This window comes from Stegodyphus dumicola, chromosome 5 (genome assembly GCF_044657685.1).
Source record: "Stegodyphus dumicola isolate Sdum_Otavi_A_Nest chromosome 5, ASM4465768v1".
Classification (NCBI taxonomy): domain Eukaryota; kingdom Metazoa; phylum Arthropoda; class Arachnida; order Araneae; family Eresidae; genus Stegodyphus; species Stegodyphus dumicola.
In genome coordinates, this window is record NC_140772.1 from 130,941,408 (window position 1) to 130,957,652 (window position 16,245).

The 16,245-nt window shown below is 35.3% G+C and overlaps 1 protein-coding gene across 8 annotated transcripts in view; it reads right to left on the reverse strand.

Annotated features, from left to right (window-relative positions):
• LOC118201287 (uncharacterized) overlaps positions 1 to 16,245 on the reverse strand; it is a 144,607-nt gene that overhangs the window by 43,096 nt on the left and 85,266 nt on the right. The window contains exon 6 of one of the 8 annotated variants that reach the window (XM_085817068.1): positions 14,777 to 15,039. The exons of the other annotated variants lie outside the window; for them this stretch is intronic. Within the exon in view, the coding sequence (XP_085673194.1) occupies positions 15,026 to 15,039 (14 nt within the window). The 3' untranslated portion in view covers positions 14,777 to 15,025. Of the gene's footprint in view, positions 1 to 14,776; positions 15,040 to 16,245 lie in introns of those variants that run through there. 8 annotated transcript variants of the gene reach the window in all.

The following is a 16,245-nucleotide window of genomic DNA, read 5'->3' on the forward strand; positions in this document are numbered from 1 at the left end:
TTATTTTTCTGGTGAAAGTGATAGAAATCATAACATAATCATAATCACAACGCGTAATAGTTACAGATACATCAAAACAAATAAACGTTCGAAAACATTTATAGATTAGCACCGTAACTCTTTAGTGTTTATGTATAGATTAAAAAAAGTTACAGAACTGCACAAATTTGGCATTGCTCACATTAACCCACCTAATGATCCGTATTCGATTCATTTATACGTTCCAGAAATGAATTGAGAAAGATCAACATTTTCAAAAATTTTAACGTAGGATAACGATCCTCCATAATGGTCTGATAGAAAAGCAAAAATTAAGATGCTATTTGAGGTGTGTGTGAATGCTTATATTTTCGAAACTACAAATGTTCCAATCAATCTAAATATATTATTAGACATATAATAACCCTAGAGTACTGGCTAGACAATGGCTTTACAAGTATGTCAAGAAAATCAGAGCCTGTTGACTCTATTGCTTTATTAGCAGATACAAAGATATTGGCGAATCTTCAGCCACTTTCTTTTGCAATAGAGGCAGATGTTCTGGATCTGAGAGAGACCTTGCAAAGAGAGATTGAGACTTTAAAGGAAAGAAAAGCTCCTAATCATATGTCAGACTTACTCTCCTGTCCTTACGGTGGGCAAATTTTGTGTTTCTGAAAGTACTAAAAGTGATAACCTGGTCGTACATGTTCCACGCTAGTGACTTCCTATTGCTGAACTCCTGTAGACTTTCTGAATAATGTAGCCAAAGTGAAGGGAGGATCACTGCTGTCACTTGTACAGACAATTTCTTACGTTTATTTTCACGTTGTTACCGAATCGTAATCAGAGAAAATTTCTCCTTGACGGCTAGAATTATATAGACCGAGTATCACGATCAGAAAGTCTTCAAGTCTTTCCTCTTTATTTTCAAAGCTACACTTTTCCGTTAAAATTTCCTTCCATATAATCATACTGTTTCCAGAATTCTCGTGATTCTTCTTAGTAGAACTTTAATCGTTTTATCCTTTTTCCTTAGTGTGCTGGGAAAACAAAGTGGTACCTATCATCCATTGGAATAGTGCATTATACGTATAATCAAAGCTTAAATTCAGACGAAGATCGGCTGAGCTGCTTTTTGGTTTCTAAGTGGAATTGTAATTCCAGCCGATACCCCAAAAAAGACAAGGTCCGATAGTTTTTTTTTTTCTATTTAACTATTTAAAATTCTTTTAATAATTTAATAGATTTCTCTTAATTTAAATTTAATTACTTAATTAGTTTAATTTTTACACTGTAAAAAAAATCTGTAAAGTTACTAAGAAAAGTCGTGGAAACTGGGATGTCATGGATTATTTGAGTAATCAAAACAGGAATATTCTTAGTAACTTTACAGAGATTATACCTGTAATGGTTACAGATGTTTGACATGTAATGTTACCGGAAGATATTCTGTAGGCATAACAAAGTTTTTGTAAGTTGATTACCGAAGCATATGTCTGTAAAGGTTACAGATCAAAGATCTGTAATGTTACAGGAAATTATCGTGTAAGTATAAAATGGTTTTCATATGTGATTTACCAATGTAAACATCTGTAAAGATTACAGGAAATAATAGTGTAAGTAGATCGTAATTTTTGTATGTGAATTACTAAAGGGAATATTTGTAGATTACTAGTGTTCTGCTTGTAAGGTTTGTAATGTTGCGCGGCCCCAACCTGCACGCAACAATAGTGGTGACTGCTAAGAACTGGAAAGTACACAAAGTCTTGAGAAGGGTTTAAATTCCTTTTTATTCAACTTTAGAAATTACAGAACCGTGCTCTTGACGCTCACAAACTACGCCGAACCGACAGTAAAATAAAAATAAGAAACTAAAAATGAATAATAACAAGTGACTACCTACGAGGCTCTCTAAACGTAACTAACCTAACCGCGTTCTAAGATACCGCTGATAATTCAGCAAACTTCTGAATATTACGCTGAAAGATTTAACTATCTGCCGAGGCAAGCACACAGGCCGAAACGCGTGGTTCTTCAATTTCTACCTAGCCACCTCCACGCTCGTGAAGCAAGAAAGCACACTTTCGAACTCGTTTCCCTTCTATTTAACTCAGATTACTTCCGCTGACAATTTGAATACTTTGAGCGTTCTACTAAAATTTACATATTCTGGCATTGGCAATTCCAGGGGAAAATAAGGCTTGACAGGAAAGATAGTTTAAACTTAAAATAAATGTTAGTTAAAATAAATATAAACCCTACATTTTCCGCTGCCAGAATTTGGTAAACTTGGAAGCAGGTCCTAGAAACGACCTGTTGAAAAGTTTCCGCAATTCTGAACTAAAATTTAAGAGTCTCGTTTACATAAAAAAACAATTTTCTCACAAAAGTTAGAATAAATTTCTGTAGATACTTATTTAACCCTCTCTTCTTACAGCAACCTTTCCTGGAATTCAGCAATCAATCTGTTCTCTTCCTTCCAGCATCTGGAAGGAATAAGTATCAGTATCTTTCTAAATACACTATAATTTACACTTTCTTGACACTGAATAAGTTTTTGTTTTTGAACGATTTATTTTCCTTAGTTACTGCTTAATTCACATTCATTCAAGTATTCAAACATGAATTTAACTTACTCGACACACTAGACACACCTTACTCGACCCTGGGTCTCCGCCATGTGTGGTGTCAAACGGGAATATTAGTGTTTTAGTATTGCAACACTTCCCCTAACCACAATAATTTGTTAGAATTCAACGACCAAATAGACACACCTTACTCGACATTCTAAAACTCGATGAGCTATTTTAACTTTCTTAAAATTCAAGTGTAGGTGGAGAACCCTACAAAACACATTCATTCTAAATTCCCCCTCATTCAACTTTAGACATGCAGGCTTTCGCTGTAAAGCATGATTTTATCTGCTGTTTACTTCCTAAATTTAATTCATTTCTTTCGAGTATTCACTTTTAGCATCTAAAATTTTATGCTTCTACCCGGTTTATATTTAATTATGAAATTATATTCTTGAAGTTTTAAAGCCTATCTTAGTAACCTGGGCGTTAGGTTTTTCCCCGAATAAAGTCTACCAACAGCCGCATGATCCGAAAAGACTGTTACTGGCGCTTTGCCGAAATAAACTCGAAATTTGTGTACAGCCATTAATACGGCCAATGTTTCTCTCTCTGTAGCTGTATAAATCCTTTGTGTAGGGTTCAACGTTTTACTAAAAAATGCCAAAGGATGGCCATTTTGCATGAGAACAGCACCTACAGCATAGTCCGACGCATCTGCTTCAATTTCCAGGTTTTCGTCCCCCTCCGGGAATTTCAAAACAGGGGCATTGATGAGCGCTTCTTTTAACCTTTCAAATGCGGTATTTGCTTCTTATGTCCACGTGAATTTACTTTTCCTTCTTTTAATTACTAACAAGGGTTCAACAATGTTCGCAAAATCTTTTATGAACGACCGATAATAAGAACATAACCCAAGGAAAGAAGAAAGTTTCTTAGCGGTGTTGGGAGGTGGGAAATTCTTGATGGCTTTTATTTTTGAATCCTGAGTTTCTATACCCTGTTGCAAAATTTTATAACCCAGATATTTAAGTTCTTTAGTTGCGAACTTGCATTTTGAGGCGTTAATTGTAAGACCGGCCGATTTTAATAATTTAAAAACTTCTTCCAGGTCTTTAATATGTTGTTCCAACGTACTACTCGTTATAATTATATCATCTAGATAGATTAAAGTCGATTTTCCTAGGACAGGCCTTTAGAACAATGTCCATAGCTCTCTGGAATGTTGACGGGGCCCCACACAACCCAAAGGGCATGCGTAAAAATGCATAAGTGCCCGATTTTGTTATAAACGCGGTTTTATGTATGTCTTCGGGTCTCATACCTATTTGATAGTAGCTAGACGTTAAGTCCAACGTAGTCATGTATCTTGTAGATTTAATCTTTCTAATAATTTCCTCTATAACCGGCAAGGGGTAAACTGGGAATTTAGTAACACTATTAAGTTTTCTGTAATCGACAGCAAACCTCCAAGCCCTTTTATCCGAAGGAGGAAACTCGTTCTTTTTCCTACATAGTACGACTGGACTCGTGTACTCACTATTTATGGGCATTATTATCTGGTTCTTTAACATTTCCTGAATATGTTCTTCTATGATTTGCTCTTTCCGTTTATCATAGCTGTAAGGTTTAGTCCTACAGGGTTTGTCGGCAATTAACTGAATATCATGCGTAATAATTTGACAACTACCAGGCCGTTCTGAAAACAAGTTTGAAAAAGTACTCACCAGTTGCTGGATGGCTTGGCTTTCATGGTCATTCAAATGGCTAAGGTCGACTTGCGGTTGTTCCACTTTTTCCACCACCCTCCGATCCATCTCCAACACAATAGAACTTTTCTGAAAATTCAGTTTGGCCTTCGCGGCTTTTAAAACCTCCATACCTAAAATAAGTGGCCTGTGCAAGTTTTTTACTACAAAAATTAATACTTTAAGGCTTTCGTTTTGAACCTGTATTTTTAAAGATAATTTTCCAATACATTGACAAGTTTGTCCTTGCGCTGTTATGATTTCTGTGTTTTTATTTTTAAATAATCGTAACCTATTAAAATTATTCTTAAAAAAATATCACTCATAAACTTACCTTCTGCTCCTGTATCGATGAGGGCTTCTACTGGTACATCGCCAACCAGGACTTGTATAATTGGTAGATGTGAGTTTTTGACGATGACCGTATTTAAATATCTTATTGAGGGTTTTTTCGAAATTCCGAGGTCTGGACCCTCGCTTTTACAGGCCCCTCTACTCGTTTAAAGCTTTCCTTTCAACTTCTGCCTTCTGGGTACGCGGACGGTTGTTTTCAAATTTCCTTTTTGGGCCTTGACCTTCGAGCTTCGTTGAGTTAGCTTGATAGCTCTTTCCCCCATAAGAACGATTTGCGTTGGTTTGCTCATCTGAAGATTGCCTTCGGATACTTTGAGAATACGATGCCCCTCTAGCTTTTTTCGCTATTCTGCGATTTTGGAACTTGACCGCCAATTCGAAGAGTTGCTGCAATGTGCTTGGGTTTCTAATTTCGAAGTAATCTTGAACAGCAGGTAGCAATCTTGGTAAGATTATTTCAATAATCTCCGCGTCGGGTTTCTTCCCATACAGCATATCCGTCAGCTTAATTTTTCGCAGAATAAAGTCCGTCAACTCTTCTATATTCCGTTGATAAAAACTAAAGGAAATTTGAAAACAACCGTCCGCGTACCCAGAAGGCAGAAGTTGAAAGGAAAGCTTTAAACGAGTAGAGGGGCCTGTAAAAGCGAGGGTCCAGACCCCGGAATTTCGAAAAAACCCTCAATAAGATATTTAAATACGGTCATCGTCAAAAACTCACAATTACCAATTATACAAGTCTTGGTTGGCGATGTACCAGTAGAAGCCCTCATCGATACAGGAGCAGAAGGTAAGTTTATGAGTGATATTTTTTTAAGAATAATTTTAATAGGTTACGATTATTTAAAAATAAAAACAGTTCGGCTTCTAGCTTTGCTCGATCTTTCACTATGGGGAAGGCCTTTAATAACGATTTTTTGAAATTTTCAAATGTATATGTCTGGCCTCCGAATTCCCCTAATAAAAATTTGCCTATATTCTTCCACCATAGCGCGGCCTGTCCTTCTAGTGCAAATGTGGCGATGGCAACTTTTTGTCTTTCAGGCACAGGGTAGAGCTGGAAGTGATTTTCGAGGCCTTCTAGAAATATCGCCACCGAATTTTTTCCGTCGAAATTGACATTTGGCTTGATTGACGCTCTCATTGTCTGGACCAGGTATCCAAATCCTTCCAATTGGCTTGCCATTTCTTGTTGTTGTCCAGCAGCTTCCATCCAGTTTTCGGCCATATCAGTTCGACAAGTGTTCGGGCGCCAATGTAATGATGCGCGCTTCCAACCGGCACGCAACAATAGTGGTGACTGCTGAGAACTTCGAAAGTCCTCCACAAAGGCATTTCTCCGCTTAGGCAGATAGTCCTAGTGTGCTTTGCCATACTTAAATAAACTAAACTAAATCATTCTCCTTATACCCAACAGTGTAATCTAAAGAGACTGCAATTGGATATGATTACAGTAAAAAAATATTTTAATGAAATTGTTTCAATAAACAATTCTAAATATTTTTTCAAATTCTAAAAAAAATTACAGATATAACTCAACAATGGACTTAAATTCAGTTATCACAAGCTATCCAAAATTATTTTCATGCTTAATTGCATTATTCGTTTAAATTACAACATATAATTCTTTTAGGCATAAATGCTTTTTAATCTCTTCTGCTACTAACCATTAATTGAAATAATAGATTAATTACTCGGACAGTTGTACAGGAATTTTCCCAGATTTAAAACTTTATTAATAAATTACATTCTTCTCATTGAATACAAAATTGAAGAATTAGTTAGTCCTAAATTTAATTTTTCAAGTATTCCTTCTACTAAAACATTTATTGCTTACAGGCGGCCAAACAGTAAGCTGAACACTAGCATTTGGCTCTAGATTGAAATCCTAGAGAATGGGCTGCCTGTGTAAATGTTTGTGTAACGTGAAGTTTTCCTTAAAATATTCCTTTCCTTGGACAGATCGCCCTCTCTTGCTTTGTCATATTTCAAATAATCAATTCAAGCATTTAATGTAGGTATGACCTCACAACTTCGTCACAAATTCTAACTGAAAAATTTAACAGAATCCCTTGATACTGTGTCTATAATACATGATGAATATAGAATTATCTTAAAAATTTAAGGAAGAAAATATAACGTATTTGGAAATGCCTTGATCCTATAATTATATTTTTCTCTGCTATGCCTAGAAAATTAAGAAAAGTAGATTTAAGAATGTAAAAACTGAAGATAAAGAATTCAGCATTAATTATTGATATGATAGTAGTAATAAACTAACAATTTTTTAATGAAAAATTGATAATGCATAATGGCTCCTTAAAATTTTAATTTTCTATCCTACTATTAATGGAACTAATTTATCACTATAATCAAAATGACTCAGATTTTCTTCCTTTAATTGATGTCAAACATACGATGATTATTTCAAAATTCCTGTGGATGATTTAATTGTTCTCAAAATTTTCTATTCATTTATTAAATGCTTCAGATTAATGTTTTTGTTATCATTATTTCAAACCACTTTTTAAATCTTCGGGAAAAATGTTTAAATCTTCATTCAACAAAATTATACTTTTAGATAGATTTTTATGGAATAAAACTTTCTGTAAGATAATATTCATTCACACAAGATATTAACTTAGTATTTGCTCATTTCTTTACAAGTATTCGATGACGCCTTTTAGTGTAACATACATGTTACATAAGGAACCATTTCATTTTAATGTAATATTCCATAATCATATATTTTATTTTGTAGAGTTGCGCGCCTCCAACTTGCACGCAACCAAGAGGTGACTGTTGAAACTGGAAAATAGACAGAGTCTTGCTAAGGGTTTAAGTCCCTTTTTATTCAACTTAAGAAATTACAATTGCGTGCTCTTGACGCTCACAAACTACGCCGACCCGGCGGTAAAAGAAAAATAAGAACCTGAAAAGAAATAACAAGTCTCTAACTACGAGGCTCTCTAAAAGTAACTAACCTCACCGCGTTTTACAATACCGCTGCTAATTCAGCAAACTTTGAATATCACGTTGAACGAATAACAATTCTCCGAGGCAAGCACACAGGCCGAAACGCGGGGTTCTTCAATTTCTGGCTTACCTCCGCGCTCGTGAAGTACGAACAGCACACCTCGAACTCGTTTCCTTTCTATTTAACAGAATACTTCCGCTGATAATTTGAATCCTTGCGCGTTCTACTAAAATTTACATACTCTGGCATTGGCAGTTCCAGGGGAAAGTAAGGCTTGACAGGATAGATAGTTTAAACTTAAAATAAATGTTAGTTAAAATAAATATAAACCCACATTTGCCGCTGCCAGAATTTGGAAAACTTGGAAGCACGTCCTACAAACGACCTGTTGTAAAGTTTCTATAATTCTGAACTAACTCTCAAGAGCCTCGTTTACACACACACAAAAAAAAAAAAAAAAAAAAAAAAAAAAATCTTATGTAACAAAATGTATACTAAATTTCTGTCGATACTTATATAAATCTCTCTTCTTACAGCAACTTTTCCTGGACTTCACCAATCAATCTTGTTCTTTTCCTTCCAGCATATGGAAGGAATAAGTATCAGTATCTTTCTATATACGTTATAATTTACACTTTCTTGACACTGAATAAATTTTTGTTTTTAACGATTCGTTTTCCTTAGTTACTGCTTACTTCACATTCATTCAATTATTCAAACATTAATTTAACTTTACCCTGGCTCTCCACCATGTGTGGTGTCAAACGGGAATATTCGTGTTTTAGTCTTACAACACTTCCCCTAACCACCATGATTTGTTAGAATTCAACGACCAAATAGACACACCTTATTCGACATTCTACAACTTGATGAGCTACTTTAACATTCTTAAAAATTCAAGTATAGGTGGAGAACCCTACAAAACACATTCATTCTAACTTCCCCCTCATTCATCTTTAGACATGCAGGCTTTCGCTCTAAAGCATGATTTTATCTACAGTTTAATACTTAAATTCGAATTCATTGCTTTTAAGCATTTACTTTTAGTATCTAAAATTTTATGCTTCTAGACTAAATTCTACTTTTACATAACTTTCAAGTATTTACGTATATTTACAAAATTTTAATACATATGATTTTTACAATTTTCCATAAAATGAATAAGAGAGAATAAATTTTTACTTTACTCATTCTTCGCCAAGCTGGCGGCACTGAAACTAAAATTCTTATTAATACAAGAATACGAAGTTATTTTTATCTTCGGCCAAACTTTGGCTTTAACATAACAGAATCAGTCTTTCGACCAACAGAAAATGCTTGTTCTTAGATTTGTACTTAAGAAAATAATACTTTTGCCATAGCTAAATAAAGTAAAGCAAAACTAAGTCTCAACCGAGACACATTGACTTCCGTCAAAACATAGAACTTCGTATTTATGCATAACATTTCGGCACAAAAGAAAAAATTTTATAGAAGATTTTAACTTATCTTTGAGTTTTCGCTGATTGAAACTCTGTCATTCTTTTCGGGCAAAATTCTTCCCACGTTATAGGTTTCATGGACGTCAATCTTCTCCTTACTGACCTCCGAGTGTCGTCCACATTAGTTTTTCTCTTGCGTCCTCTGCATGTTGGTCTCTTGGCGGAGTAATCGTCGGGTTGCTGTCTTTTTCGTTTTTCTCTTGGACGGCTGGTCTTGACATCCTCCGGTCTGGAGTCCTTCTTGAATTTCTTCTGTTGTTCCTGGTATTTTCGTTCCTCCTGCTGTCATTTTAGTTTCCGGAACGGCGGCCTTGCTTGCACCTGACTCTCTGGCCCTGGGAGCGTTCTCCTTGATGTATAATTTCTACTGCGATACGCTGTAGGTGGTGTTTTCCTCTTTACCAAAGTTTCTTTACGCTGTGGCTTTGGATTCTTGTTGATCTTAAATGCTGGAGTTTGAAAGTTTTCATTTTTTTTCTTTTTGGTACCGTCGTATGGGTTGTAGAAGGGCTAGGTCTCTCTTCAGTTCTCTGCTTCTTGGGTGGTGGAACACTTGTCGTTATTTATGGACCTTCTACTTCTTTTAGACTTGAGTCCTGCAAGAAACTTTTAAGGATTTCAAAATCATTTGGATTATAGTATTTTTTCACCTGGTCGGGACTTGCTTTACAGATCTCCCCTCTCTCGTTTTTAAGGTACAATACGACTCCTTTGATTTCCTGAATTACATAGGGGCCTTCAAATTTTGGAGCTAACTTTGCAGTAAAATTGTCTGGGGCACTTGATAAAGAAAATTTCCGCTTCAATACTTTATCCCCAACTTTAAAATCTGCTTCACGGCGTTTTCTATCGTAATATACATTTTGCTTATTTCTTGCCGTATCCGAGCTTTTAAGCGCCTGATCAATAAGTTTTTGCACATCTTTCTGTTTAAACTCTTGCTCTCTTTGTTGCAAAAAGAATAATTTATCTAAAGGCGTAATTAACTTTCGGCCTAAAAATAATTCTGCTGGGGTTTTTCCCGTAGTATCGTGATTTGCTGTTCTTAAAGCATAAGCTAATTCATTTATGTAGCCATCCCAGCGCTTGTGATGTGTGCTAACGTAACTGCGAATTATGTTTACGATGTTTTTATTCACTCTTTCTGCTATGTTTGCCTGTGGTCTATACGGAACCATTTTGATATGGCGTATGCCAAGTCCAGTGCATATGTTTTCAAATATTTGACTAATGAATTGTTTACCGTTATCGCTAATGACTTTTATCGGTGCACCGTATTTTAAAATGTATCTGTGTAAGAATGCATCTGCGACTGTTTTGGCTGACGCGCGTTTAAGTGGAACAATTTCTGTCCATTTTGAAAAATGATCTACAATTACTAAAGAAAACGATTTTTACTTAACTCGCCCTGGGTGAAGGGACCAAGAAGATCTATGCCTAAAATTTCATTCGGAAATGTAGCGCGAATGCTATTTAAGTACCCGGCCGGGCTGTAATTAATATAATTTATTAAATGACATTGATTGCAGGACCTGACATACGCAGTTACTATTTTGTATAATTGCGGGAAATATACCGCCTCGCGTACCCTCTTTAAAGTCTTTCTGACCCCTAAATGACCCGCTGTTTTCGCGTCGTGTAATTCCTTCAAAATGCTTAATCGAAGCGAGGCTGGGATGACTGGTTTGTACTCGAGATTTTCGTTTGTTGTTTTCTTATAAAATAATAAATTATCTATTATTTCATAGCTTTCTGCTCTTTTTTTAATCGCATCGATATCTGTGTGCTCAAAGCTTTCGGGGTCTTTCAAATATGCATAGATATTTCCAAATTCAGGATCAGCTTTCAGTTCAGTGATAATCGTATCTCTAGAATCTAAAATTTTTGAAGTCAACACAGCGCATTTAAGTTCATTTTCTTCATCGTATAGTTTTATACGAGAAAGTGCGTCAGCTACATTGTTTTCCTTACCCGGTTTATATTTTATTATTATATTACATTCTTGGAGTTTTAAAGCCCATCTTATTAACCTGGGCGTCAGGTTTTTCCCCGAGTAAAGTCTACCAACAGCCGCATGATCCGAAAAGACTGTTACTGGCGCTTAGCCGAAATAAACTCGAAATTTGTGTACAGCCATTAATACGGCTAATGTTTCTCTCTCTATAGCTGTATAATTCCTTTGTGTAGGGTTCAACGTTTTACTAAAAAATGCCAGAGGATGGCTATTTTGCATAAGAACCGCACCCACCGAAGAGTCCGTCGCATCTGCTGCAATTTCCAGGTTTTCGTCCCCCTCCGGGAATTTCAAGACAGGGGCATTGATGAGCGCTTCTTTTAATCTTTCAAATGCTGTATTTGCTTCCGCTGTCCACGTAAATTTACTTCTCTTTCTTTTAATTACTAAGAATGGTTCAACAATATTAGCGAAATCTTTTATGGAAGACCGATAGTAAGAACATAACCCAAGGAAAGAAGAAAGTTTCTTGGCGGTGTTGGGCGGTGGGAAATTCTTGATTGCTTTTATTTTTGAATCTTGCGTTTCTATACCCTTTCGCGAAATTTTATAACCGAGATATTTAAGTTCTTTAGTTGCGAACTTGCATTTTGAGGCGTTAATTGTAAGACCGGCCTCTTTTAATAATTTAAAAACTTCTTCTAGATCTTTAATGTGTTGTTCCAACGTACTACTCGTTATAATTATATCATCTAGATAGATTAAAGTCGATTTTCCTAGAACAGGCTTTAGAACAATGTCCATAGCTCTCTGGAATGTTGATGGGGCCCCACACAACCCGAAGGGCATGCGTAAAAATGCATAAGTGCCCGATTTTGTTATAAACGTGGTTTTATGTATGTCTTCGGGTCTCATAGCTATTTGATAGTACCCAGACGTTAAGTCCAAAGTAGACATGTATCTTGTAGATTTGATCTTTCTAATAATTTCCTCTATAACCGGCAAGGGGTAAACTGGGAATTTAGTAATACTATTTAGTTTTCTGTAATCGATAGCAAACCTCCAAGCCCTTTTATCCGAAGGAGGAAACTCGTTCTTTTTCCTACATAGTACGACTGGACTCGCGTACTCTATTTATGGGCGTTATTATTTTATTCTTGAACATCTCCTGAATATGTTCTTCGATGATTACGTCTTTTTGTTTGTCATAACGATATGGTTTAGTCCTACAAGGTTTTTCGGCAGTTAATTGTATCTGATGCGTAACTATTTGACAACTACCAGGCTTTTCTGAAAACAAGTTAGAAAAATTACTCACCACTTGCTGGATGGCTTGACTTTCATGGTCATTCAGATGGCTAAGGTCCACTTGCGGTTGTTCCACAGATTCCACCACCCTCTGGTTCATCTCCAGCACCACAGAACTGTCTTGAAAATATTGGCCCTCGCGGTCCATACCTAAAATAAGAGGATTTTGCAGATTCTTCACTACAAAAATTAATACTTTGAGGCTTTCCTCTGTTACCTGTATGTTTAATGATAATTTCTTGATGCAGTGACAGGTTTTTCCTGGCGCCGCTATAATTTCGGTATTTTTTGTTTTAAATAATCGTACCCTATAAAAATTCTTTTTGAAGAATGTTTCGCTCATAAAATTTCCTTCTGCTCCTGTATCGATTAGGGCTTCTACTGGTACATCGCCAACCTGGACTTGTATAATTGGTAGATGTGAGTTCTTTACGATGACCGTATTTAAATGTCTTTTTCAGGGTTTTTTTAAAACTTCCGGGGTCTGGACTCTCGCTTTCACAGGCCCCTCTACTCGTTTAAAGCTTTCCTTTCAACTTGTGCCTTCTGTGTACGCGGATGTTTGTTTTCGAATTTTCTTTTTGGGCCTTGACCTTCGAGGTTCGATGAGTTAGCTTGATAGTTCTTTCCCCCATAAGAGCGGTTTGCATTTCTGGTTTGCTCATCTGAAGATTTCCTTCGGGTACTTTGAGAATACGATGCCCCTCTAGCTTTTTCCGCTATTCTGCGATTTTGAAACTTCACCGCCAATTCGAAGAGCTCCTGCAATGTGCTTGGGTTTCTAATTTCGAAGTAGTCTTGAACAGCAGGTAACAATCTTGGTAAGATTATTTCAATAATCTCCGCGTCGGGTTTCTTCCCATACAGCATATCCGTCAGCTTAAATTTTCGCAAAATAAAGTCCGTCAACTTTTCTATATCCCGTTGATAAAAACTATATAGTTCGGCTTCTAGCTTTGCTCGATCTTTCACTATGGGGAAGGCCTTTACTAACGATTTTTTGAAATTTTCAAATGTATATGTCTGGGTTCCAAATTCCCCTAATAGAAATTTGCCTATATTCTTTCACCATAGCGCGGCCTGTCCTCTTAGTGCAAATGTGGCGATGGCAACGTTTTGTCTTTCAGGCACAGGGTAGAGCTGAAAGTGATTTTCTAGGCCTTCTAGAAATATCGCCACCGAATTTTTTCCGTCGAAATTGACGCTCTCAAAGTCTGGACCAGGTATCCAAATCCTTCCAATTGGCTTGCCATTTCTTGTTGTTGTCCCGCGGCTTTCATCCGATTTTCGGCCATTTCAGTTCGATAAGAGTTCGGGCGCCAATGTAGAGTTGCGCGCCTCCAACTTGCACGCAACCAAGAGGTGACTGTCGAAACTGGAAAATAGACAGAGTCTTGCTAAGGGTTTAAGTCCCTTTTTATGCAACTTAAAAAATTACAATTGCGTGCTCTTGACGCTCACAAACTACGCCGACCCGGCGGTAAAAGAAAAATAAGAACCTGAAAAGAAATAATAACAAGTCTCTAACTACGAGGCTCTCTAAAAGTAACTAACCTCACCGCGTTTTACAATACCGCTGCTAAATCGGTGGTGCAACTTTGAATATCACGTTGAACAATTAACAATTCTCCCAGGCAAGCACACAGGCCGAAACGCGGGGTTCTTCAATTTCTGGCTAACTACCTCCGCGCTCGTGAAGTACGAACAGCACACCGCGAACTCGTTTCCTTTCTATTTAACAGAATACTTCCGCTGATAATTTGAATCCTTGCGCGTTCTACTAAAATTTACATACTCTGGCATTGGCAGTTCCAGGGGAAAGTAAGGCTTGACAGGAAAGATAGTTTAAACTTAAAATAAATGTTAGTTAAAATAAATATAAACCCTACAATTAAAAAAATATCGTATTCTGAAAATATTGGAGATTGCAATGTATTTCACTCCTAACATATACAGCTAGCTTGAAGATCTATAATTAACAATCAATATAATTCATAATAATGAATTTCGTTATGCATATGCAATCCTTCCCATAACTACATCTTGCAAGATTAGATTTAGTTGACAAAAACTATTAAAGATAATATAAAAGATCTATTTGGTTCCAGCAATTTAATGCAGAAATGAAAATACTTTTAATACCATATATTAGTGGTTCTCAACCATTTTATCTTTGCTAGATCACGCCTCTCCTGCTTACCCAACTTGAAAAATAGATATACACTTATTTTGATTTTATTATATTTTAACGTTTTTATAAATTAAATAAGAAAAAGGTATGGAAAATGTTGATATATACAAAAACAGATCTTATATTTAAAATACACAGAAAAAAAAAAAAAAGACTTATCCAAATGCTACAATGAATCTTCTATTGTAGATCTTGAAAATTATACACACTGTGAAAAATGAATGTGGCAAACAAAAATTGATTTAATTTTGCACACAGTTCTTTTACATGCATATCAGTGAACACTGGGGGGGGACTCTTTATTCCAATACACAGAATATAGAAACAAAAATAGGTTTATTTTTATTTGAAAACTATCCAAAAGGAAAATAAAATAAAAAAATAGGTTAAATTTATATATTATTGTTATTTTTAATTAATCATAGTTGGGAAGAAGCAGTCCTCTTCTTCTTAGGATTCAAAGCATGGCTCCTAAATAAAGAAAAAATCACGTTCGTTAGAAGTACATAACATATTTTAAATTTGTTATGTGACATTTTAATTCAGAATCTCTCCATAATAATTACATGCACTTGCACATATTTCAAATGATTTAAATATTTTTTAAAATTAAATAATTAAATTGCAAACAAGATTCCTTTTGGTCTTTTCATGAAATCATAAATTGCATGTATCATCTATTTTTGAAGCAAAAGCAGTACAAATTTAAATAATTCATTTTGCAGAAAATAATTTGAAGTTTATTAGATGTTTACTATATAATATAAAATAAATCTCTAAAATAGTTTTAATAATGATCAGATTTTTTTTAAAGATTAATTTCTCTAGAAATTGAAATGTATTAAGGTAGCACTTCTCAATCTGTGGATCATACAGCTTGCCCTCGTGGTCCTCTGAAGTTTCCAAAGGAGACAAAAAAATTTAGTTGAAAAATCTCAGAGTTTAAAAGTTACATATGACTATCATCTATCACCTTTTCTCATAAGTTAGACATTTTATGAAATTTATTATTGGTTACCCTACTTACAGACTTCCCACTCAGTCTTAGCAGTAAAAGATGAATTTAAAGCACTATAACTGTGGTACTTACCACCATATATCCAAATATACTATCATATATCCACTAAGACTGTGGTCTTACCATCATATATCCAAATATAGAAGAGCCATGCAAGAAGTACAACTCATCCTATTAATAATCTTGAAATATTAGAAATATAACTTTTCTTCAATGGAATTAATTATAAAATATAACGGATTTTAATTATATGTTAATAATATAAGTGTACTAGTAGTAATATATGCTAAAAAATTGCTTTCGAAGGGAACAGCAGCAAGGTGATTCACAAATTATGATAATTCACATAATCTCTATTCGAAAAAAGTTTAAGAAACCCTGAAACAGGAGAATAATTAAATTATGGTTAATACTGATAATTTCAGCCATATGCTTTAAGCTTGATGATCAACATTAAAAAATTCTCAGAAAGTGTTACTACTAAAAAAAAACTACTTTTCCACATAATATGAACTTATACGTAACAGCATTTAATACTTAGCTCACTGGCAAAATATACAAAATTTTGAAATGCAAGTATATATATATATAAGGCCAATAATATAGTTATCAACAATTAATGCATGAACTTCAATACTTACACAATTAACAAACACATG